This window comes from Mesoplodon mirus (genome assembly GCF_964341445.2).
Source record: "Mesoplodon mirus genome assembly, contig: HAP1_SCAFFOLD_1201, whole genome shotgun sequence".
Taxonomy (NCBI): Eukaryota; Metazoa; Chordata; class Mammalia; order Artiodactyla; family Ziphiidae; genus Mesoplodon; species Mesoplodon mirus.
This window is the reverse complement of record NW_028294876.1, coordinates 1-19,892: the sequence shown is the minus strand read 5'-3', so window position 1 is coordinate 19,892 and position 19,892 is coordinate 1. Positions and strand designations below refer to the sequence as shown.

General features: G+C 39.9%; 2 protein-coding genes across 2 annotated transcripts; both read left to right on the top strand.

Moving 5' to 3' along the window:
- Window positions 1-1,208: 1,208 nt before the first annotated feature.
- LOC309797900 (late histone H2B.L4-like) lies at window positions 1,209-2,338 on the top strand (the record flags this gene model as incomplete). Its single annotated transcript, XM_082646283.1, has 1 exon — window positions 1,209-2,338. One exon carries the CDS (start codon window positions 1,209-1,211, stop codon window positions 1,731-1,733), a length of 525 nt encoding a protein of 174 aa, XP_082502409.1. The 3' UTR covers window positions 1,734-2,338.
- Window positions 2,339-18,492: 16,154 nt separating this feature from the next.
- Window positions 18,493-19,622, top strand: LOC309797904 (late histone H2B.L4-like; the record flags this gene model as incomplete). The annotated part of the gene is made up of 1 exon (XM_082646287.1): window positions 18,493-19,622. One exon carries the CDS (start codon window positions 18,493-18,495, stop codon window positions 19,015-19,017), a length of 525 nt encoding a protein of 174 aa, XP_082502413.1. The 3' UTR covers window positions 19,018-19,622.
- Between the last annotated feature and the right edge of the window lie 270 nt (window positions 19,623-19,892).

Here is a 19,892-nt window from a genome sequence, read left to right as displayed (position 1 = left end):
ATATATTCTTGCCTTTTTTATTGTAGATTAATTGACCGTAAGTTCATGGGTTTATTTCTGGGCTCTCTCTTCTATTCCACTAATCTATGCGTCTGTTTTAGTGCCAGTACTATACTGATTGATTACTGTAGTTTTCTGGTATAGTCTGAAGTCAGGGAACCATATTCCTCCAGCTCTGGTCTTCTTTCTTAAGATTGTTTTGGCTATTCGGGACCTTTTGTGTTTCCACACACATTTAAAAACTTTTTGTATAGTTCTGTGAAAAATGCCCCGGTATTTTCATAGGGATTACATTGAATCTGTCGATTGCCTTGGATAGTACAGTCATTTTAACAATATTAATTCTTCCAACCAATAAACATGGAATATCTTTCCCTCTGTGATGTCTTCAATTCCTTTCATCAGTGTCTTATAGTTTTCCAAGTACAGGTCTTTTACTAACTTAAGTACATTTATTCTTAGGTATTTTATTGATTATTTTTCTCTCACACTGGCAGTTTCTCAGTACTCAGAGTAACCAGTTTTGTTAAAATAACAGCTCACATTTATTCATCAATTCCAGTATGTGTGGTATTTTGGGGACCTAATTAATGTTAAAAGAATTTAAAATTTACTAAATGTTAAATAATTTTAGTGTTTATGTGTAAGTATTCCCATTTCTGTTTGTGTTCTGTCTTTGCAGAAAGTGGTTTTGTCATTCTCTTCATTCTGATCACTGGAGGTTTTGATAAGAATTGGAGGTAATAGCTGGTGAATTATGTCCCATGATTTTGAGGAGCACTCTGCAGACCATGTCAGAGAGTTCCTGCTCAGGCCATGGAGGCTCAGCCATGGAAAGGTAAGATTCTGTGTGGGAGTAAAATGGCTGCCAAGTGGCCAAAGTCATTCTGATGGAGGCAACGACTTCAGTTAGGGAGGTCAGACTCGTTCAGGAAGCTCAAACTGAGTTTTATTCAATGTAGGTGGCTTAGGTGACAACTTCTCAGAGTTCTCATGCATAAATAGTAGGCATAAATCAGCTGAGGTGAACTTTGCCTACGTGGGGCATAGTTCAAAGATTTTCTGGTAGAGGTCACGGAAAGTTTAAAGGTCACCAGATTTCCACTGTGATTGGTTGACTGGAGGCCAAGCAGGGGGCCATCCAATCACACGTGACATGGGGTGCCTTAGTGACAGGCCTCCCTGCTTTGCATTTTATCCAATCAGATATGAACATTGCCCGTGACATCAGAGAAGGCAGGGAGTATAAACGGGGCCAGCGGCACTCAACTGCCGCACTGTCCTTCCCTCTGAGCTGTGGGGGAGACGGTTCTGACATGTCTGAGCCTTCGCCTGAGACGTCTGAAGAAAGCCTGGCCACCAAGGAAGCAGAGCCCTCCAAAGCCGAGCCAAAGAACCCGAAGCAGAAGACACCGAAGTGCCGCGGCTACCGCAGCCGCCGCCGCTCTGATGGCTTCGACAGCTTTGCCGCCTATTTCCCCAGGGTGCTGAAGCAGGCCCACGAGGGCCTGAGCCTCTCAGAGGAGGCCGTGGACGTCATGGATTCGTTCGTTAAGGATATGTTTGAGCGAATCGCCAACGAGGCGGCGCACCTGGTCTGCTCCAGCAAGCGCTCCACCCTCAGCTCTGGAGAGATCCAGACCTCCGTGCGCCTGCTGCTGCCTGGGGAGCTGGGCAAGCATGCCATGTCCAAAGCCAGCAAGGCCGTCATCAGATACACCACTGGCAAATGAGCTGCCTCCGGACCATCTGAGCATCTCAAACCAAAGGCTCTTTTCAGAGCCACTCATTTGGCGGGAAAAGACCTGTAGCTCTGAAGAGTCCGATCCACTCTGGGTTTTCGCCCTGTGCCATGAGGGAAATACCATAAACCTCATCCACTCTGCTTGAGTATATGTCTTTAGTGCCATTCGTTCCACAGAGAATCACGAACTAGTCTTAGCCAAAATGCACCTTGTCACTTTCCTAAATGGTCATTTCTACTTGTGGTTTCTCTGTTCACCCATTTTAGGGATTTTTATGGTCAAAATTCTTTCCATACAAGATTCACTGACCATTTTTATTGTCATTCTCCCAGCTGTATATAGCAGTATCATCCAGAGATTTTTATGTGGGATATAGTAACTGAAAGAGTGAAGTAGTGGACATGAAAATCTCACTTACACGTTCATACGCCTTTAACATATCTCAAATCTGAATTCAGTTAAGTACATAAAATAGGACCCAAACGCAGTGTAAAACTAAATAATCTAATTTTCTAGAATCAAGCACCATACCTCGTGAAATTAGTATTCTACATAATTCAGATTTCTCTGATTTTATTTTTTTATGCCTAAAACTTTTCGGTTTTTATCCAGAAATCTTGACTGAACTGTAATTCTGCATGGATGATGAGATCATCCAATGACAGCAGCTGTAGCCACAGTCTGAGGAGCAGCAGCTTATGAGGGACTGGGAGCCCGTGAGCCAGAGCAATTGGCCCAGAGTGTGGTGGGGCGTCCAGAGCTGAACAAATAACAGCCTTCCTGTGATACTCAGCCGGGAGAGTGAGCGGGAAGGAGGTGTGATAGTTTCCCTGTGGTTTTCCCTTCAAGTACTTGCTTTTAATCATGGTGATTTAAGTACACACAACCAGATCTGGTAGTGGGACATGTCTCTATCTCCTTGCATGAAAATAAGAGGGGGAAGTTCAGCAGTTAAGAGAACTAAGATGACTCCTTCCTCTACCTCAAGTAATTTGAATGTTAATGCTTCTAATAATATTTATTGAATTTAATATCCATTGTGCTTTCTTCTTGGTGCATTGCCTTTTCTTCTAATCTTTTTCTAAAAATATGTTGCTGAATTTCAAGGATTTGTTGATTTTCCTAGTCCATTTTTCAAAAAATTGATTTCTAATTTCCTACATCATTGGAGAGAGAGAATGCACTCTATGATTTCAATCCTTTGTAATTTACTATGGTTTTCATTAGAAATTAATATTTCAGTATATTAAAATCTATTCATTCTGCACTTTTAAAATAAGCAACAACGATATGCTGTACAGCACAGGGAAATATAGAAATTATTTAATAATAACTTTAAACAGTATAATATATAAATATTTTGAATCACTTGTTATAAACCTGAACTAATATAATATTGTAACTCACCTATACTTTAAGAAAAAATATAAAAATTAAAAAGAAATTTTAAGTACCCCTGGATTAGGATGTACAAACCTGTGAAGGATGTCACTCTCAGCCAAAGAGAGAAAAGCTAGATAAACTGCAAAATTCCAACCTTTTCTTGAACCCAGTTTTAGTGCTTTCTCTATGTCAGGCTTTATAGATTTCTATGAGATCTAACTTATTTTCCTATGAATTTCACTTCCCAATTTATTCTCATCCTCGTGTGAGCGTGTTATGGAACTTTCAGAATTATTTTATGTGTGATATGCAATAGAAATTGTGGAGGAGCAGTTATATACATCAACTACCCCTATTATACATTATCAACATATCCCAGTTTAAGCATACATTTAAATATATAAATGGGAACTGATAATAGCTTACAGAAGTGGCAAAACAAAGTTTTCACAAACATTTCACTTTTCTAAATCCCTGGTTGTTGAAATTATTTGAAATATCCCTACAGATGTATCAATCAATTCTTTCCTAGCAGAGAATCTTTAAAATACAAACTTTCATGACATGCAATTTTATATCCATTGAAGAGTGTCAAGTGAGAGCAGCTCAAGCTCCTGTCTCCACTGGGGGTCTGGCAGCCTGTGAGCTACAGCCATTGGCCCCAAATGTTGTCCAGTGACCAGGGCTGAACAGATAATAGCCTTTGTATGATAATCAAACTGGAGATTAAGGGGAAAGGAACTGTGGAACTTTGCTTTTTTTTTTTTTTTTTTTGGTTCCTTACTTATATTTAATCATGGGGATTTAATGACTTAAATCCAGAGCAAGTCATTTCTTCAGCCCCTTGCATCAGTTTAGAGGAGGTTTATCAGCAATAGAAGACCTAATATGTCTCCTTTTACCTCAAGTGGTTTGAATGTTAAGGTTCATATCTGTTCTTTTCCATTGTGTTTTATTTGTGTCCCATGAAGATTTTTATTTGTGTCATTTTTGTATAAGTGTACTGCCAAATTTCAAAGAAGTTGCTGATTTTCTATTTCTTGTTTAAAACAGATTTCTACCTTCCTACGACTGTTGAGAGAGGATGATCTGTGGGATTTCAGTCTTGTGCAGTATATTCTGATTTGCTTTAAAGCCCAGTACTTCCTCATGATTGTGAAGTGTTTCATTTGAACATGTAAAATCAGTTGTAAATAATCATTTTGACTGGGATGTACAAGGTAGTACAGGATGTCTCTCTCAGGCAAACAATGAGACAAAAGCTATATAAGTTGCAAAATTAAAAAATTTCTCGGGCTCATTCTGTGGAGAGACAAAAAACAAAGTATTCTACCTTGGTCACAGCACCACTTGCTGAAGAGCAAAATGGGGGACAGGATAAGACAGTAGAGAGAGTTCACAGAAAATTGCAAGTATGAAGGGGGCCAATATTACCTCCAGCGATCTCTTTGAGATCAGCAGAATTAGGATTTTGGCCAATAAGCCCCCTCATGAAGTTCATTACTTATTATTATTTGGGAAAGATGAAACTTAAAAGGTTTTGAAATAAAGAGAGCTTGCTGCACAGCTTGCCATTAAAATCTACCATGAAATCAGGTGCATACCTTCCTCTGTGTAAGAAATAGAAATTGTTGTACACACTGGAAAAAAAATTTCAGAACTCCAAACTCTTGGTAGAGCCAGGTGCCTTTTCTGAGAAACAAGTGTGGACCACTTTGAAAAGAGTTGACCTCAGAAAATCACTTAATGTCTATCATGCTAATGGTTGCTGCATCAAAATGCCAGTTTTTCTCCATATGAAACAGAGATTCATTACCAAGGTTATTTTTGCATGTTAGTCTCAAAGCTATGGTCTCTGTAAAAAGTATAAGAGCTCTAATACACCAGGACACTGCTATTGTGCTTTGGGTGTTTTGCTTTTGTGAAATCAGAAATGAAATAGGATCATTATTTATACATATTATATAATAGGTAATATGTTTACCTAATATGCATAATAGGTCTGGAGAGTGAAGACTGGGCATGCAAGGGTGAGCAACACATACAAAATTTAGAAAGGTAAGAAGATAAAGGGAATTTTGTGATTTTTCGTTGTTGAAGATGGGAAGGGGGAGTGAGCGATTGTGATTATACACTTCCGTGGGTTCTTGCAGAAAGAAGGGTACCTAGTGAGCAATTGCGATCTAATGGTGTGTGTGGTTTACTGTAAAGACAACCTGAGGAAAAGAGTGTAATGCTTAATCCACAAATTAGAACCATCAACGCGTGGAAAATAGTATTGCTAGGGCAAAAATATCCCATTCAAACTCTTTTCTCCATTACCCATGTTATGGAATTCATTTGAAGTGTGGATCCAAACACAGCAAACGAATAAGTAAACCAAAAAGTTCAAGGGAAAAAAAATCTATCCCAGATTCTAATCTACCCGGAAAAATTTTAATCTTGGAACTGAAGGGTCTACTCTAACTTCTTCAGGTAATCTGTGTCTATTCTTTTCCAGGCTTTACTATTTTTGAAAACAACCTTGGTGATATAGGCCTCGGATGATGGGAGATCCAATCAGAGAAGCTTAAGCACCACTCGCCTCTGAGTCAGCCAATGAGAGGCCAGCAACGGTGAGCTACAGCCATTGGTCCGGAATTCAAGCTGGTTTTCCGGGCTGAAGAAGTCAGTGCCTTCCTGGATGTTTAGCCTTGGTAAAAACTGACGGTATTAGGTTTGATTATTTGCCTGCTCTTTGCTTCTTTGCTTGATTGGTTGTATGTTTCTAATGGTGGTGTTTACCTGGGGCTGATATACAAAATGCCAGAGGTCCCTTTACTTGAAAGACACGTACATAATGTCTCACACTTCTGGAGGCCGGAAGTCCAAATCAAGATGTCAGCTGGTTTGGTTCCTCAGACTGCTGAGAAGGAAGCCTCTGTTCCAGGACTCTGTCCTTGGCTTGTGAAGATGGCAGAGAAACCCCTCTATCTGTTCACAGTTTTCTCCCTATATGACGGTCTCTGTGTCCATACTTCCCCTTTTATATGGATACAGGTCATTTTGTATTAAGGATCATCCTAATGGAGGCAGTTTAACTTGATTTCCCAGGAGAGATCCTATCTCTGTATACAATCACATGTCAGGTATTTGGGTTTAGCACATCAACATAGGAATTTAGGGAGAGAGTATTCAACCCACAGAAGACATGAATTTTGAGTTATAGGTGAGCATATCTCTTGACTCTTCAATTATATTAAGAGAACACTGGTTCTCTTCACCTATAAATACTGGTTTGATGTTTACGATGTGGTATAGTTACAGTTTTTGAACTCTTCCAACACATGTAAGCATAGATTATTGATGGAAAATCTTACTTAAACAGATATTTTTGATGAATGAATGCATTCAAAACCCTGAGAAATCTGGAAAAAATGTAATGTTTTCATAATTGTGTATCATTTAGCGATCACTGCATTGCAAATTACTTCAACACTTAGTGGATTAAAGCAGCAATTATTTATTATTTCTCATGTATCTATGGGTCAGCTGAATGCTTCTGCTGACCTGGGTGGTATTTCTCAGGATTTTCGTGTAGCCCTTCTCTCTTTATTCATCGTCCCTGGTAGAGTTCATATCACATCACTTCCAAATTAGCAATGCATAGATAGGACTTTTCTCTGTGTGCTAAAATTGATGTTTCATTTTAAGTAACGTTTTGTAGATACTTAGATTAAAAATAGAAAGAGAGGGCTTCCCTGGCAGTGCAGTGGTTGAGAGTCCACCTGCCGATGCAGGGGTGACGGGTTCGTGCCCCGGTCCGGGAAGATCCCACATGCTGTGGAGTGGCTGGGCCCGGAGCCATGGCCACTGAGCCTGCGTGTCCAGAGCCTGTGCTCCACAACGAGAGAGGCCAAAACAGTGAGAGGCCCGCACACCGCAAAAAAAAAAAAAAAAAAAAAAAAAAATAGAGAACATTCGTGACTGCTTAAGGGAAAATAAGGTGAACCCTCTCATGTAATTTTCCTCAACTATTTGAACAGTGAATAGTTTTATTTATTTTAAAAATGTTCCTGACTTTCCACCTAGGTGAAGGGGGAAGAAACTCTTTCATTGTAGTCCCTATAAATGCATTGTGATTTGCTGAACAATGTTTGTTCAGTTTTGTTTGGTATTCCTTTTTTGCTTTTGAAAGAAATTGTAAATTTCCCTATTGATTAGGATGCTAAAACCTGAAAAGGATGTCACTCAGCTAAACAGTGAGACAAAATATGGACAACCTACAGAAATGAGAACTTTTCTTCAGGCCCTGAAAAAAGGGACTGCACCATCCTGGAGAGACAAAACAGCATCTTTTTTAATGTTTTCAGAAACCCACAAACTCAGGATTAAGAATCGGGCAAGGCAGAAAACTAGAGAGAGCTTAACCACTCTGAGTTGTGTGGCTATGAAGGGGGCCATTGCCTGATCGAGGAGGACTGTAAAGGCCTTTTTTCCTTTGGTCCAGTGTATTGATAGAACTCGATTGGGCCAGTACCCCCCAAGAACTGTCCTTGTGGACATCAGACTAAGGATTTATGATAAATGAGCCACCGGAATGGGAATATTATTTATTTATATTCTTGAACATGGTATGAATCTTATGAAAATATTTCAGATAAAGAATTTGACTCTCAAGGAGACCAAGGAAAACTACCACCAAAGTATCCGCAGGTAAATCCCGCAGGTACCTCAGGATGATCTTACACACCTGGAACAAAATTTCGGATGACAAGAGAGCTCTAGGTAAAGCTCAAGGGCGACTGACACACAGGAAATCTAAGAAAGAGGAATAATAGGGTTTAATGTTGAAGAGGCTAAGGCCGAATAAGTACATGTGATTTTTGACTTCAGAAGGTAATTAAGGAGAAAGGGCACCTAGTGAGCAATCATGATCTAACAGTGTGGTTTACTGAAATGATAAACTAAGGGAAAGAGCTTTACTGCTTAAATAATAAAAGATAAACATCAACTCTGAGAAAATAGTATTAGCAGGACAAACATACCCCATTCAAACTTTTTCAACATGACTTGCATCAGGGAAATCATTTAAAAGCAGAATCAAGGACCCAAACACAGCACGGAAATAATTAAAGCAAAATGTTCAAGAAACAGTAACTATCCAAGGTGGAAGAAACTGAAGTTACACTTGTGACTGGTTCAGATTAATCTTATTTGTTTTTTTCCCTCAAGAGTACATTGTCCTGTTTTTGGAAAACGGAAACCTTCATGTCTTGCACCTCGGCATCATGGGGATGCTGGAAGTGTCCAATCAGAGCAGCCCAAGCACCACTCTGGGCCGTCTCAGCCAATGAAAAGCCTGCAGCTCCTGAGGTACAGCCATTGACTCAAAAGTGTGAGGAGGTGTCCTGGGCTGAAGTAATAGGAGTCTTTCCGGCACATGCAGCCTTTGAGATTGAGAGGGGAAAGGGATGTGATTCTTTGCCATTGGGCCAGATGTTACAATGTGACACGGTGTAATCCAGTAACAGCCTTCTTGGGAGATTTGGCCTTTAGAGATTATGGAGTATAGTGGAACGTTTCATTCCCTGTGGTTTGTTTGCTGGCTGGTGTTTAATCATGGTGATTTAATTATATGAATTCAGAGACTGTGCTGGACATGTCTTTTGTTCTTTGCATCAAATATGGCAAGATGTTGATTACTAATATTTCAAGTAAGATTTTTATATCTTCATTTGTAAATGGAGCTCTTCAGAAATTGGAATAGTAAGCTTTCTTCACTGCTTGTATCATTCCGTTACATTTTCTGGTAATAAAAATTAGCTTTTCCTCCTTCATGACTGAAACCATTTTATTGGCAGTAGAATTAGCTGTCCCTTAAATGTCCAAGAGGAAACCTGATCGGAAGCCTAGTCACTGTGGATGAAACCACACTGATGACCCCCATTTTTTCAATTCTTCTAAAGTCCCTTTTTGGTCCAACTTCTGTAATTTATTTCTACATAAATACATTTAAATATGCCTTTGATTGTATTATTGTAGACTCTTGAAAGTAATTTGATTTTCATTTTTAAATATTTCGCCTTTTATTGATTCCATTTTTTCTCCCTATGTTGGTTTCTTAAAGAATAGGGTAATAGGTAATAGTTGTGGCTCATGTGCTCTAGAGAGCTGGCTCAGTAGTTGTGGCACACAGGCTTAGTTGTTCCATGGCACGTGGGATGTTCCTGGACCAGGGCTCGAACCTGTGTCCCCTGCACTGGCAGGCAGATTCTTAACCACTGCTCCATCAGGGAAGCCCTTCTATTGCTTTTTATCTCTTTTTTACTTATTTTCTCTCTGATATTTATTATTTCCTTCCTTCTGCCGACCTTGAGCTTGGTTTGTTTTTTTCTTATTCTTTTAGATGTTGGGGTAGGTCGTTTATTTGAGATTTTTCTTGTGTCTTGAAGTAAGTCGGTATGGCTATAAGCTTCCCTCTTAGAACTGCTTTTGCTGTGCCCCATAGGTTTTGGAAAGATGTATTTTTATTTTCATTTGTCTCCAGGTATTTTCTAACTTCCTCTTTGATTTCCTCACTGACCCATTGGTTTATTACTAGCATATCGTTTAGTCTCCATGTGTTTGTGGTTTTCCCATTTTTCTTTATGTAATCATTTTCTAGTTTCATACAGTGTGGTTAGAAAAAATGCTTGGTACAATTTCTGTCCTCTTAAATTTGTTGAGACTTGGGTTGTGGCACAGCATGTGATCTATCCTGGAGAAAGTTTCATGTGCACTTGAAAAGAATGTGTATTCTGCTGTTTTTGAATGGAATGTCCTGTAGATGTCTATTAAGTGCAACTAGTCTAATGTGTCATTTAAGGCCACTACTTCCTTACTGATTTTTTATCTGGATTATCTGTCTATTGCTGTAAGTGGGGCGTTAAAGTTCCCTAATATTATTGTATTCTTGTCAATTTCTTCCAAGAAATTTTACACAACAGATGAGACACAGCTGGATGGAGAATTGGTGAATTAGAAAACAGATGAAAGAAATTACACAGAATAGCTCATAGTAAGATAAATGAAGTAGAAGATTAAAGAGAGGCCAAGGGACCTAAGAAATGGACTAAGAAGGTATTAAGTGCATTTTGTAGGCATGCCAGAAGTGGTAACCTTGTTAAATTTTAGAATAATAATATTCACAGGGACACGGTTGATAATTATCCAGAATTTAGGAAAGCCTTGATTCCATAGATTCAGGGAGCATACTTGGACACATCATATTAAAGCTACAGAGTTAGCATATAGATCATAATAGCAGACAAAAAGACACATTGTATACAGAGCAATGCAAATACTGTGACAGTAAATCTCCTTTCATCAACAAATGGAAGCCGAAAGTGAGTGGTGAGAGTAAGTAACCATCCACGTAGTGTTGTACTCCTAGCCTAAGTATCATGATAAGACTTTGATAGACTTGAAGATGGACCACTCAGCACACCAAAACAAGGACAGACTTACTGCCAGTCCTTAGCCATAAGCCACTTTAGATGTTACCTCTGCTGCACATAGCTACCTTGTCCAATGTTCTGTACTTCTTGAGTTGGCCCACTTCCAAGGACTGATCAAGGAGGTGGCATAAAGATCTGGCTATGTTGGACCAATGTGAAATGACTTCAACAGGCCTTTAGAACTCAGCATGGGATCAGAAAGTAATTTTGGAGGGTCTGCGTTAGATGTGCACTTCTCCCTCTGCCCACACCTACCTCTCGCATCCCTTTCTTGGGCATTGAGCATGCATAAATATCCTGCACACTAAACACCATATCGATGTTTGTGTCCTTAGAACTTAATTCAGAATAAAAGAGATTGGAGACAACATGAAAAATCATGGTATCAATATTTACACCAACAGATACCATGTGAAAGGAACTTCTAAGGAATGTTTGCCACTTCTGGTATCCCTAGGAGATGTACTTTATACTTTCTTAGTCCATTTGTTAGGTGTCTTGATCTCCATTTAATCCTTTTATTCTCTTTATGAAGTATTCTGTATTATTTTTTAATCTACCTTCTAATTCACATATTCTCTCTCCAGGGGTGTCTTAGCTATTTAAAATTTCTTTACTCTTCTATTCCAGTGTTTATGATTTTCTGTACTAGAAAGCTTATTTGCATCTTTTTTTTTTTTTTTTTTTTTTTTTTTGCGGTACGCGGGCCCCTCACTGCCGCGGCCTCTCCCGTTGTGGAGCACAGGTTCCGGACGCACAGGCCCAGCAGCCATGGCCCACCGGCCCAGCCGCCCTGCGGCATGTGGGATCCTCCCGGACCGGGGCACGAACCTGCGTCCCCCGCATCAGCAGGTGGACTCTCAACCACTGTGCCACCAGGGAAGCCCTATTTGCATCTCTTTGATAATTAGCTATTGATTACTCATGTATTATGTATCTTATCATCTATTTAAATATGTTAATTAACATTTCTTGTACTTTGATGATAAATCTTTACAGGTTTCCATTTTGGTTTATTGTTTATGCTGATGTTGGCATTTTGGAAGGGGGGAAATCTGTGCTTGTTTTGGAGGACTTTAACTGTAGGAATATTTGTAGAAGCCTCAATTAAGGTTAAGCTCCCCTAGAAATAATTAGATTTGTATTTGCCATATATATGAGTTTACAAACAGAAATTAGTTGGGCCATGCTGATATTGTTAATTAGAACACCAAAGCTACATCAGGGCACTCTTTTGATTACAGATTCTCAAGGCAACATTTTATTCCCCAACCATAGTTAGGGACAAAATTAGAATTTTCCTTGGTTCTTTATTTCTTATGAGAAAAAAAGTCCAGTTTTTCACTATGGGTATAGTCAATTAAGCATTTATTTCATTTTTTAAAAAATATTTATTTACTTATTTATTTGGCTGCATCGGGTCTTAGCTGCGGCACACGGGACCTTTTAGTTGGAGCATGTGGAATCTTTAGTTGCAGTATGCGGGATCTTTAGTTGCAGCATGCAAACTCATAGTTGAGGCATGTGGGGTCTAGTTCCTTGACCAGGGATTGAACCCAGGCCCCCTGCGTTGGGAGTGTTGTGTCCTTGCCACCAGGGAAGTCCCAGTCAATTAAGCATTTAGAATTATGTGTATGTCTCAGCTGTCTATTAATTTGAGCCCATTTTCAAGCACACCTGAGTATTTAAAATAATGTTTAACATAATTTTGGGGGCTTCCCTGGTGGCGCAGTGGTTGAGAGTCCGCCTGCTGATGCAGGGGACACGGGTTCGTGCCCCGGTCTGGGAAGATCCCACATGCCGCGGAGCAGCTGGGCCCGTGAGCCATGGCCGCTGAGCCTGCGCGTCCGGAGCCTGTGCTCTGCAACGGGAGAGGCCACGGCAGTGAGAAGCCCGCGTACCGCAAAAAAAAAAAAAAAAAAAAAAAAAAAAAAAAATATATATATATATATATATATATAATTTTGTATATTACAATTTATAATTGGAGGATTTTCAGTTTTTCTACCCAATACCCAAACAATTTCCAAACAAGAAGTGTAAACGTCCCTTAAAAATATAAACCATACTAAGATCACTCAGTGGTAATCAGCTGATATTTAAGCTACGCTGCAAAGTTCCAGGCAACTTTCACACACATGCCTGGTGCTGCAAGGGACCTCTTTTCTTGTGGGGATGTCCAGCAGGATAGGCTGACCTTTTACATGGTAGCCATGTGTCCTCAAAAAGCAAGACAGAAGGACATTCCCTCTTAAAGCTTAACCCCATAATTGGCATAATATAATTTCCACCATATTCTATTTATTGCTCAAAATAATCACAGCCTTCATCAGCTCAAGAGGAGGGGGAAATGAACAGAACCTCTCATTGGAAGGAGTATCCAGGAATGAGCAACATTCCTGGATCTAATATCCACTAAAACCAAGCTTCTTGAGATCCTTTTGGGTGCCATACACAGGGTATGGCCAAGAAACAAGTGTTTTGTTCATTATACTAAGGTGGTTGTCTATGGATTCGTTTACTCTTTACCTACCACTAGGAGAGGGACACCTATCATTTAGTGGAATCCTATACTCTACACCACAACTTTCACACTAAAGTGGAATGAAGTGTCTAAACATTATAGACACCCTCTCCCACTTGTAGGACCCTGCATGTAGACAAAGAAACACACAGGTAGGCAGCAAGGGGGGTGTAAGTAGAGATTTCTTGGTGAAAGGAACTTGGACAGACAGGGTTTCAATATCTAATTTTTCTGACTTAGGGACACAGAGTTCTCCCATATTTCTCGTGGTTCCCTTCTTTCTTGGGTCCTCTAATGCCTGACACTTCAGTTGTAATCTATCCCTCTCAGCTGTGCCTTGAAAAGTACATATCCACAGAGTCATAAATGGGGCAGGTTTGAGGACAAAATTTAGGGAGAGGGAAAAGCATAAGAAGCCCTGGATATATGCCCTTGCATGATGTTGGAGTGTGGTTAAGGGAAACACTTGATTATACTTTTTCACTTGAATTAATTTCCAAATGGAGATTGAGGTAATTGAAGTTTATTCTTTTATATAAAGGTATTTCCTATCAAGCAGGTTGATCAAGAGAAGCATGGTTTCTGTTATCCTCTGATAGACTCACACACTCAAAGGCAAAACCATGCCTAATGGGTCAGACACTGAAGTGAGATTTAGGGAATCACCTAGGTCCTGGTGTCAGTTCTAATTCAGTAAATATGTGACTTTGGGTAACGCCCTTCACCTACCAGAATATGGTAAAGGAATCTGGGTTTTCAGAGGGATAGATTACACAAGCCAGTCCATTTACTTCAACAAGCACAATAACCTTGCATATTATTCCTACTTACAACAAATTTCACTCAGGTGCATGACAAAATACCTGCTCAAGTATCAGATCCACTGAGCTATATGGTTTCTGCTTATCTTCACTTCTCAAAGGCTGATGAATTTCACAATGCCTCTGTGTAGAATATTGCAGTTATTTCTGCAACGTGTTTCAGTTCTCGCTTATGTTTTACAATGAATTCTGTAATACAGATAATGTTGAAAAAAGTTTGAATGGGGTATGCTTGTCCTATTAATACTATTTTCTTAGGGTTGGAACTTATAGTTTGTTATTTAAGCAGTAAAGCCCTTGCTCTAATTCGTATTTTCAGTAGTCAACACCATTAGATCATGATTGCTCTTTAGGTGTCCATTTTCTTCAATTACACTCTGAAGTGAATAATTACATATGCTCATATCTCCTCCAAGGTCTTCAACCTTGAACTCCATTTTCCCTCTCTCCTTCCTAGATGCCATGTGTGTCACTTATCCTTGCGCTTCTGTCTTCACAGCGTATATGGTACAGTTGTAACACTGGTTTACTAATGCCTGTATTTGATTATTGGATTTACTAAATGTAAAACACACCTAGCACAATAAAAATATCCTAGTAGGTTAGATTTCTTAACAGGAATTCTCACATATTATTAATGTGCAAGAAATGTTTAGAAAAACATTTGTATTTCATACGGGCAAACACTGGGATATTGAAGCAGCAACAATGAGCACAATAGGAATTAAATAATTTTGTGAAATACCATTTTATCCTATGGGTCCACAGTTCTCTTTTTGAAAATGCAATGGCTCTGAAATGAGCTTTCTGCTTCCAAAATTATATTCAGGTTCTGTACGACCAACTTGAGGTCCCACACAGAGATATTTACTTGCCATTGATTTGGTGGAAGATTTTCCTGGTCTCCTTGGGAATCATATTCTTTTAAAAAAATTCTTTCATAAGATTCCTCTAATATTCCACAAAATAATAAATAAGATTCCTGAAAATGGGACTCATTTATCCTAAATATTTACTCCAGCGACCAAGGAGAGCTCTGGAGATATAATAGCCCGTCAGAATTCTTCAATCTTGGACTGAAAAACACAGACTTTCACTGCCCATTCTTTAAAAGACACTGCCTCCTTCATACCTGAACTACTCAGGGAAGCTCTCTCTAGTATCTTGCCACGGCACCCCAATTCTTTTTCCTTATCTCACAAGGCTCTGCCAATTTAAAAAAAGTATTTTGTTTAGTCTGTCCTGTAGAGACCTGTCCCTCTTCTGAGGGGCTCAGGAAAAGTTTGATTTTGTAGATTATCAGGAATTTATCTCAGTGTTTGGCTGAGAGTGATATACTTTACAGGTTCTTATATCCTACACAATAGGAAATAATTACAACTTTTTAAAAAGAAGTACAAATGGAATACAAAAATTGAAAAATATGTAGGTGTAAAGCAACATAATACTTTCTAAAAATTGAAAATGACAGAGTATCTTCTCCCTCACAGATAAGAAGAAATAAAATACTAAAATGAAATTACTGAACATTCACATAATTGTGAAAATGACTGTGGCAGGGCCACCTTGTTTCACTTAAGTGGTCACCAGTGTTCTCTTAATAAAATGGAAGAGGCAGGAGATATGTCTATATTTAGCTCAGAATACATATCTCCTATGGGTTGAATTTGTACCTCTAAAATTCATCTATCTATGCTGTAAATACTCGTACTCATATGTGATCATATTTGGAATCTTTACTGGGTAATCAAGTTAAAATATGTTCATTAGAGTAGGTCTTAATCCAAATGAGTTGCATCCATATAAAAAGGGAAAATCAGACATAGATACATACATATAGGGAGGAAAATGTGTGGAGGTGTAGGGAGATTTCAGCTATCCACAAGGCAAGGAGAGGGTCCTAGAATAGATGCCCCTTATGCATTCACACCTTGCATAAGATCCAACTCAGATGTAACCTTGATTTGGACTTAGAGCCTCCAGAAGTATGAGACAATAAATGTATGTTGTTTAAGTGACCCAATCACCAGCATTTTGTACAGAAGCTCTAGAAAACTTATATAATATTTAAATGACCTTGATTAGATTTTTTTTTTTTTTTTTTTTTTTTTTGCGGTACGTGGGCCTCTCACTGTTGTGGCCTCTCCCGTTGCAGAGCACAGGCTCCGGACGCACAGGCTCAGCGGCCATGGCTCACGGGCCCAGCCGCTCTGCGGCATGTGGGATCTTCCCGGACCGGGGCACGAACCCGTATCCCCTGCCTTGGCAGGCGGACTCTCAACTGCTGCGCCACCAGGGAAGCCCGACCTTGATTAGATTTATAAAACAAAGAAACAAACAGCAGATAAATAATCACACTTGTTACCCTACTGTCACCAAACCTGAACATCCCAGGAAGACTGTTACTGGTTCATTCATGAACACCGCACTATAGAGTGAGTGGCCCAGTGACTGTGGCTACCAGTTTGGGTCCCTCATTGGCTGACCTGGTGTCGAGGTGGACTTGAACCTCTCTGACTGGATGCTCCCACCATCCCCATGATGTTGAGCTACAAGTCATGAAGGTTTTCCACTTCAAAAACAAGAGAATAAGGCCTAGAAAAGAATAGAATTAGATCATCTGAACGAGTTGGAGTAGACTTCTGATTCTAGGCAGCCTGGAATAAGTTGTTTCCTGAACTTTTTGTTGCACTTATTTCTATGCTGTATTGGAGTCCCCTTTTTAAGTGAATCCATAAACACAGTAATGGTGAAAAGGTTTCTGAATGGGCTATACTCTTCCTATCAATACTATCATCCCTGATTTGAGACTTATAACTGTTATTTAAGCAGTGAAGCCATTTCCCTCAGTTTGCCTTTACAATAAACCACAACATTACAAGGTGATTGCTCACTAGGTTCCCGTATTCCCTCAATCAACTGAAGTGAATAATTACTAGTTGTTACTCCCCTTTCCAATCTTCAACATCAGACTTTCCCTTTCCCCTCTCCATCCTAGATTTCCTATGTATCAGTCATCTCTGAGGTCCCAGTTATCACTTCAAAACCAATTATGGTATATTTTGAATATTTTGGGGTTTTTTTTAACTAATGTGTCCATTTAATTTCTGAATTTATAAATGTGAAAGAAACAAAGCTCACTAAAAATATTAATGGATTCTTTTTCTTAAAACGACTTCCTACATAATACGATATGTATTATATTTAGGTCCTTAATCCATTTTGAGTTTATTTTTGTGATTGCTGTTGGAGAATTTTCTAATTTCATTTTATTACATCTAGCTATCCAGTTTTCCCAGCACCATTTATTGAAGAGACTGTCTTTTCTCCATTATATATTCTTGCCTTTTTTATTGTAGATTAATTGACCGTAAGTTCATGGGTTTATTTCTGGGCTCTCTCTTCTATTCCACTAATCTATGCGTCTGTTTTAGTGCCAGTACTATACTGATTGATTACTGTAGTTTTCTGGTATAGTCTGAAGTCAGGGAACCATATTCCTCCAGCTCTGGTCTTCTTTCTTAAGATTGTTTTGGCTATTCGGGACCTTTTGTGTTTCCACACACATTTAAAAACTTTTTGTATAGTTCTGTGAAAAATGCCCCGGTATTTTCATAGGGATTACATTGAATCTGTCGATTGCCTTGGATAGTACAGTCATTTTAACAATATTAATTCTTCCAACCAATAAACATGGAATATCTTTCCCTCTGTGATGTCTTCAATTCCTTTCATCAGTGTCTTATAGTTTTCCAAGTACAGGTCTTTTACTAACTTAAGTACATTTATTCTTAGGTATTTTATTGATTATTTTTCTCTCACACTGGCAGTTTCTCAGTACTCAGAGTAACCAGTTTTGTTAAAATAACAGCTCACATTTATTCATCAATTCCAGTATGTGTGGTATTTTGGGGACCTAATTAATGTTAAAAGAATTTAAAATTTACTAAATGTTAAATAATTTTAGTGTTTATGTGTAAGTATTCCCATTTCTGTTTGTGTTCTGTCTTTGCAGAAAGTGGTTTTGTCATTCTCTTCATTCTGATCACTGGAGGTTTTGATAAGAATTGGAGGTAATAGCTGGTGAATTATGTCCCATGATTTTGAGGAGCACTCTGCAGACCATGTCAGAGAGTTCCTGCTCAGGCCATGGAGGCTCAGCCATGGAAAGGTAAGATTCTGTGTGGGAGTAAAATGGCTGCCAAGTGGCCAAAGTCATTCTGATGGAGGCAACGACTTCAGTTAGGGAGGTCAGACTCGTTCAGGAAGCTCAAACTGAGTTTTATTCAATGTAGGTGGCTTAGGTGACAACTTCTCAGAGTTCTCATGCATAAATAGTAGGCATAAATCAGCTGAGGTGAACTTTGCCTACGTGGGGCATAGTTCAAAGATTTTCTGGTAGAGGTCACGGAAAGTTTAAAGGTCACCAGATTTCCACTGTGATTGGTTGACTGGAGGCCAAGCAGGGGGCCATCCAATCACACGTGACATGGGGTGCCTTAGTGACAGGCCTCCCTGCTTTGCATTTTATCCAATCAGATATGAACATTGCCCGTGACATCAGAGAAGGCAGGGAGTATAAACGGGGCCAGCGGCACTCAACTGCCGCACTGTCCTTCCCTCTGAGCTGTGGGGGAGACGGTTCTGACATGTCTGAGCCTTCGCCTGAGACGTCTGAAGAAAGCCTGGCCACCAAGGAAGCAGAGCCCTCCAAAGCCGAGCCAAAGAACCCGAAGCAGAAGACACCGAAGTGCCGCGGCTACCGCAGCCGCCGCCGCTCTGATGGCTTCGACAGCTTTGCCGCCTATTTCCCCAGGGTGCTGAAGCAGGCCCACGAGGGCCTGAGCCTCTCAGAGGAGGCCGTGGACGTCATGGATTCGTTCGTTAAGGATATGTTTGAGCGAATCGCCAACGAGGCGGCGCACCTGGTCTGCTCCAGCAAGCGCTCCACCCTCAGCTCTGGAGAGATCCAGACCTCCGTGCGCCTGCTGCTGCCTGGGGAGCTGGGCAAGCATGCCATGTCCAAAGCCAGCAAGGCCGTCATCAGATACACCACTGGCAAATGAGCTGCCTCCGGACCATCTGAGCATCTCAAACCAAAGGCTCTTTTCAGAGCCACTCATTTGGCGGGAAAAGACCTGTAGCTCTGAAGAGTCCGATCCACTCTGGGTTTTCGCCCTGTGCCATGAGGGAAATACCATAAACCTCATCCACTCTGCTTGAGTATATGTCTTTAGTGCCATTCGTTCCACAGAGAATCACGAACTAGTCTTAGCCAAAATGCACCTTGTCACTTTCCTAAATGGTCATTTCTACTTGTGGTTTCTCTGTTCACCCATTTTAGGGATTTTTATGGTCAAAATTCTTTCCATACAAGATTCACTGACCATTTTTATTGTCATTCTCCCAGCTGTATATAGCAGTATCATCCAGAGATTTTTATGTGGGATATAGTAACTGAAAGAGTGAAGTAGTGGACATGAAAATCTCACTTACACGTTCATACGCCTTTAACATATCTCAAATCTGAATTCAGTTAAGTACATAAAATAGGACCCAAACGCAGTGTAAAACTAAATAATCTAATTTTCTAGAATCAAGCACCATACCTCGTGAAATTAGTATTCTACATAATTCAGATTTCTCTGATTTTATTTTTTTATGCCTAAAACTTTTCGGTTTTTATCCAGAAATCTTGACTGAACTGTAATTCTGCATGGATGATGAGATCATCCAATGACAGCAGCTGTAGCCACAGTCTGAGGAGCAGCAGCTTATGAGGGACTGGGAGCCCCTGAGCCAGAGCAATTGGCCCAGAGTGTGGTGGGGCGTCCAGAGCTGAACAAATAACAGCCTTCCTGTGATACTCAGCCGGGAGAGTGAGCGGGAAGGAGGTGTGATAGTTTCCCTGTGGTTTTCCCTTCAAGTACTTGCTTTTAAT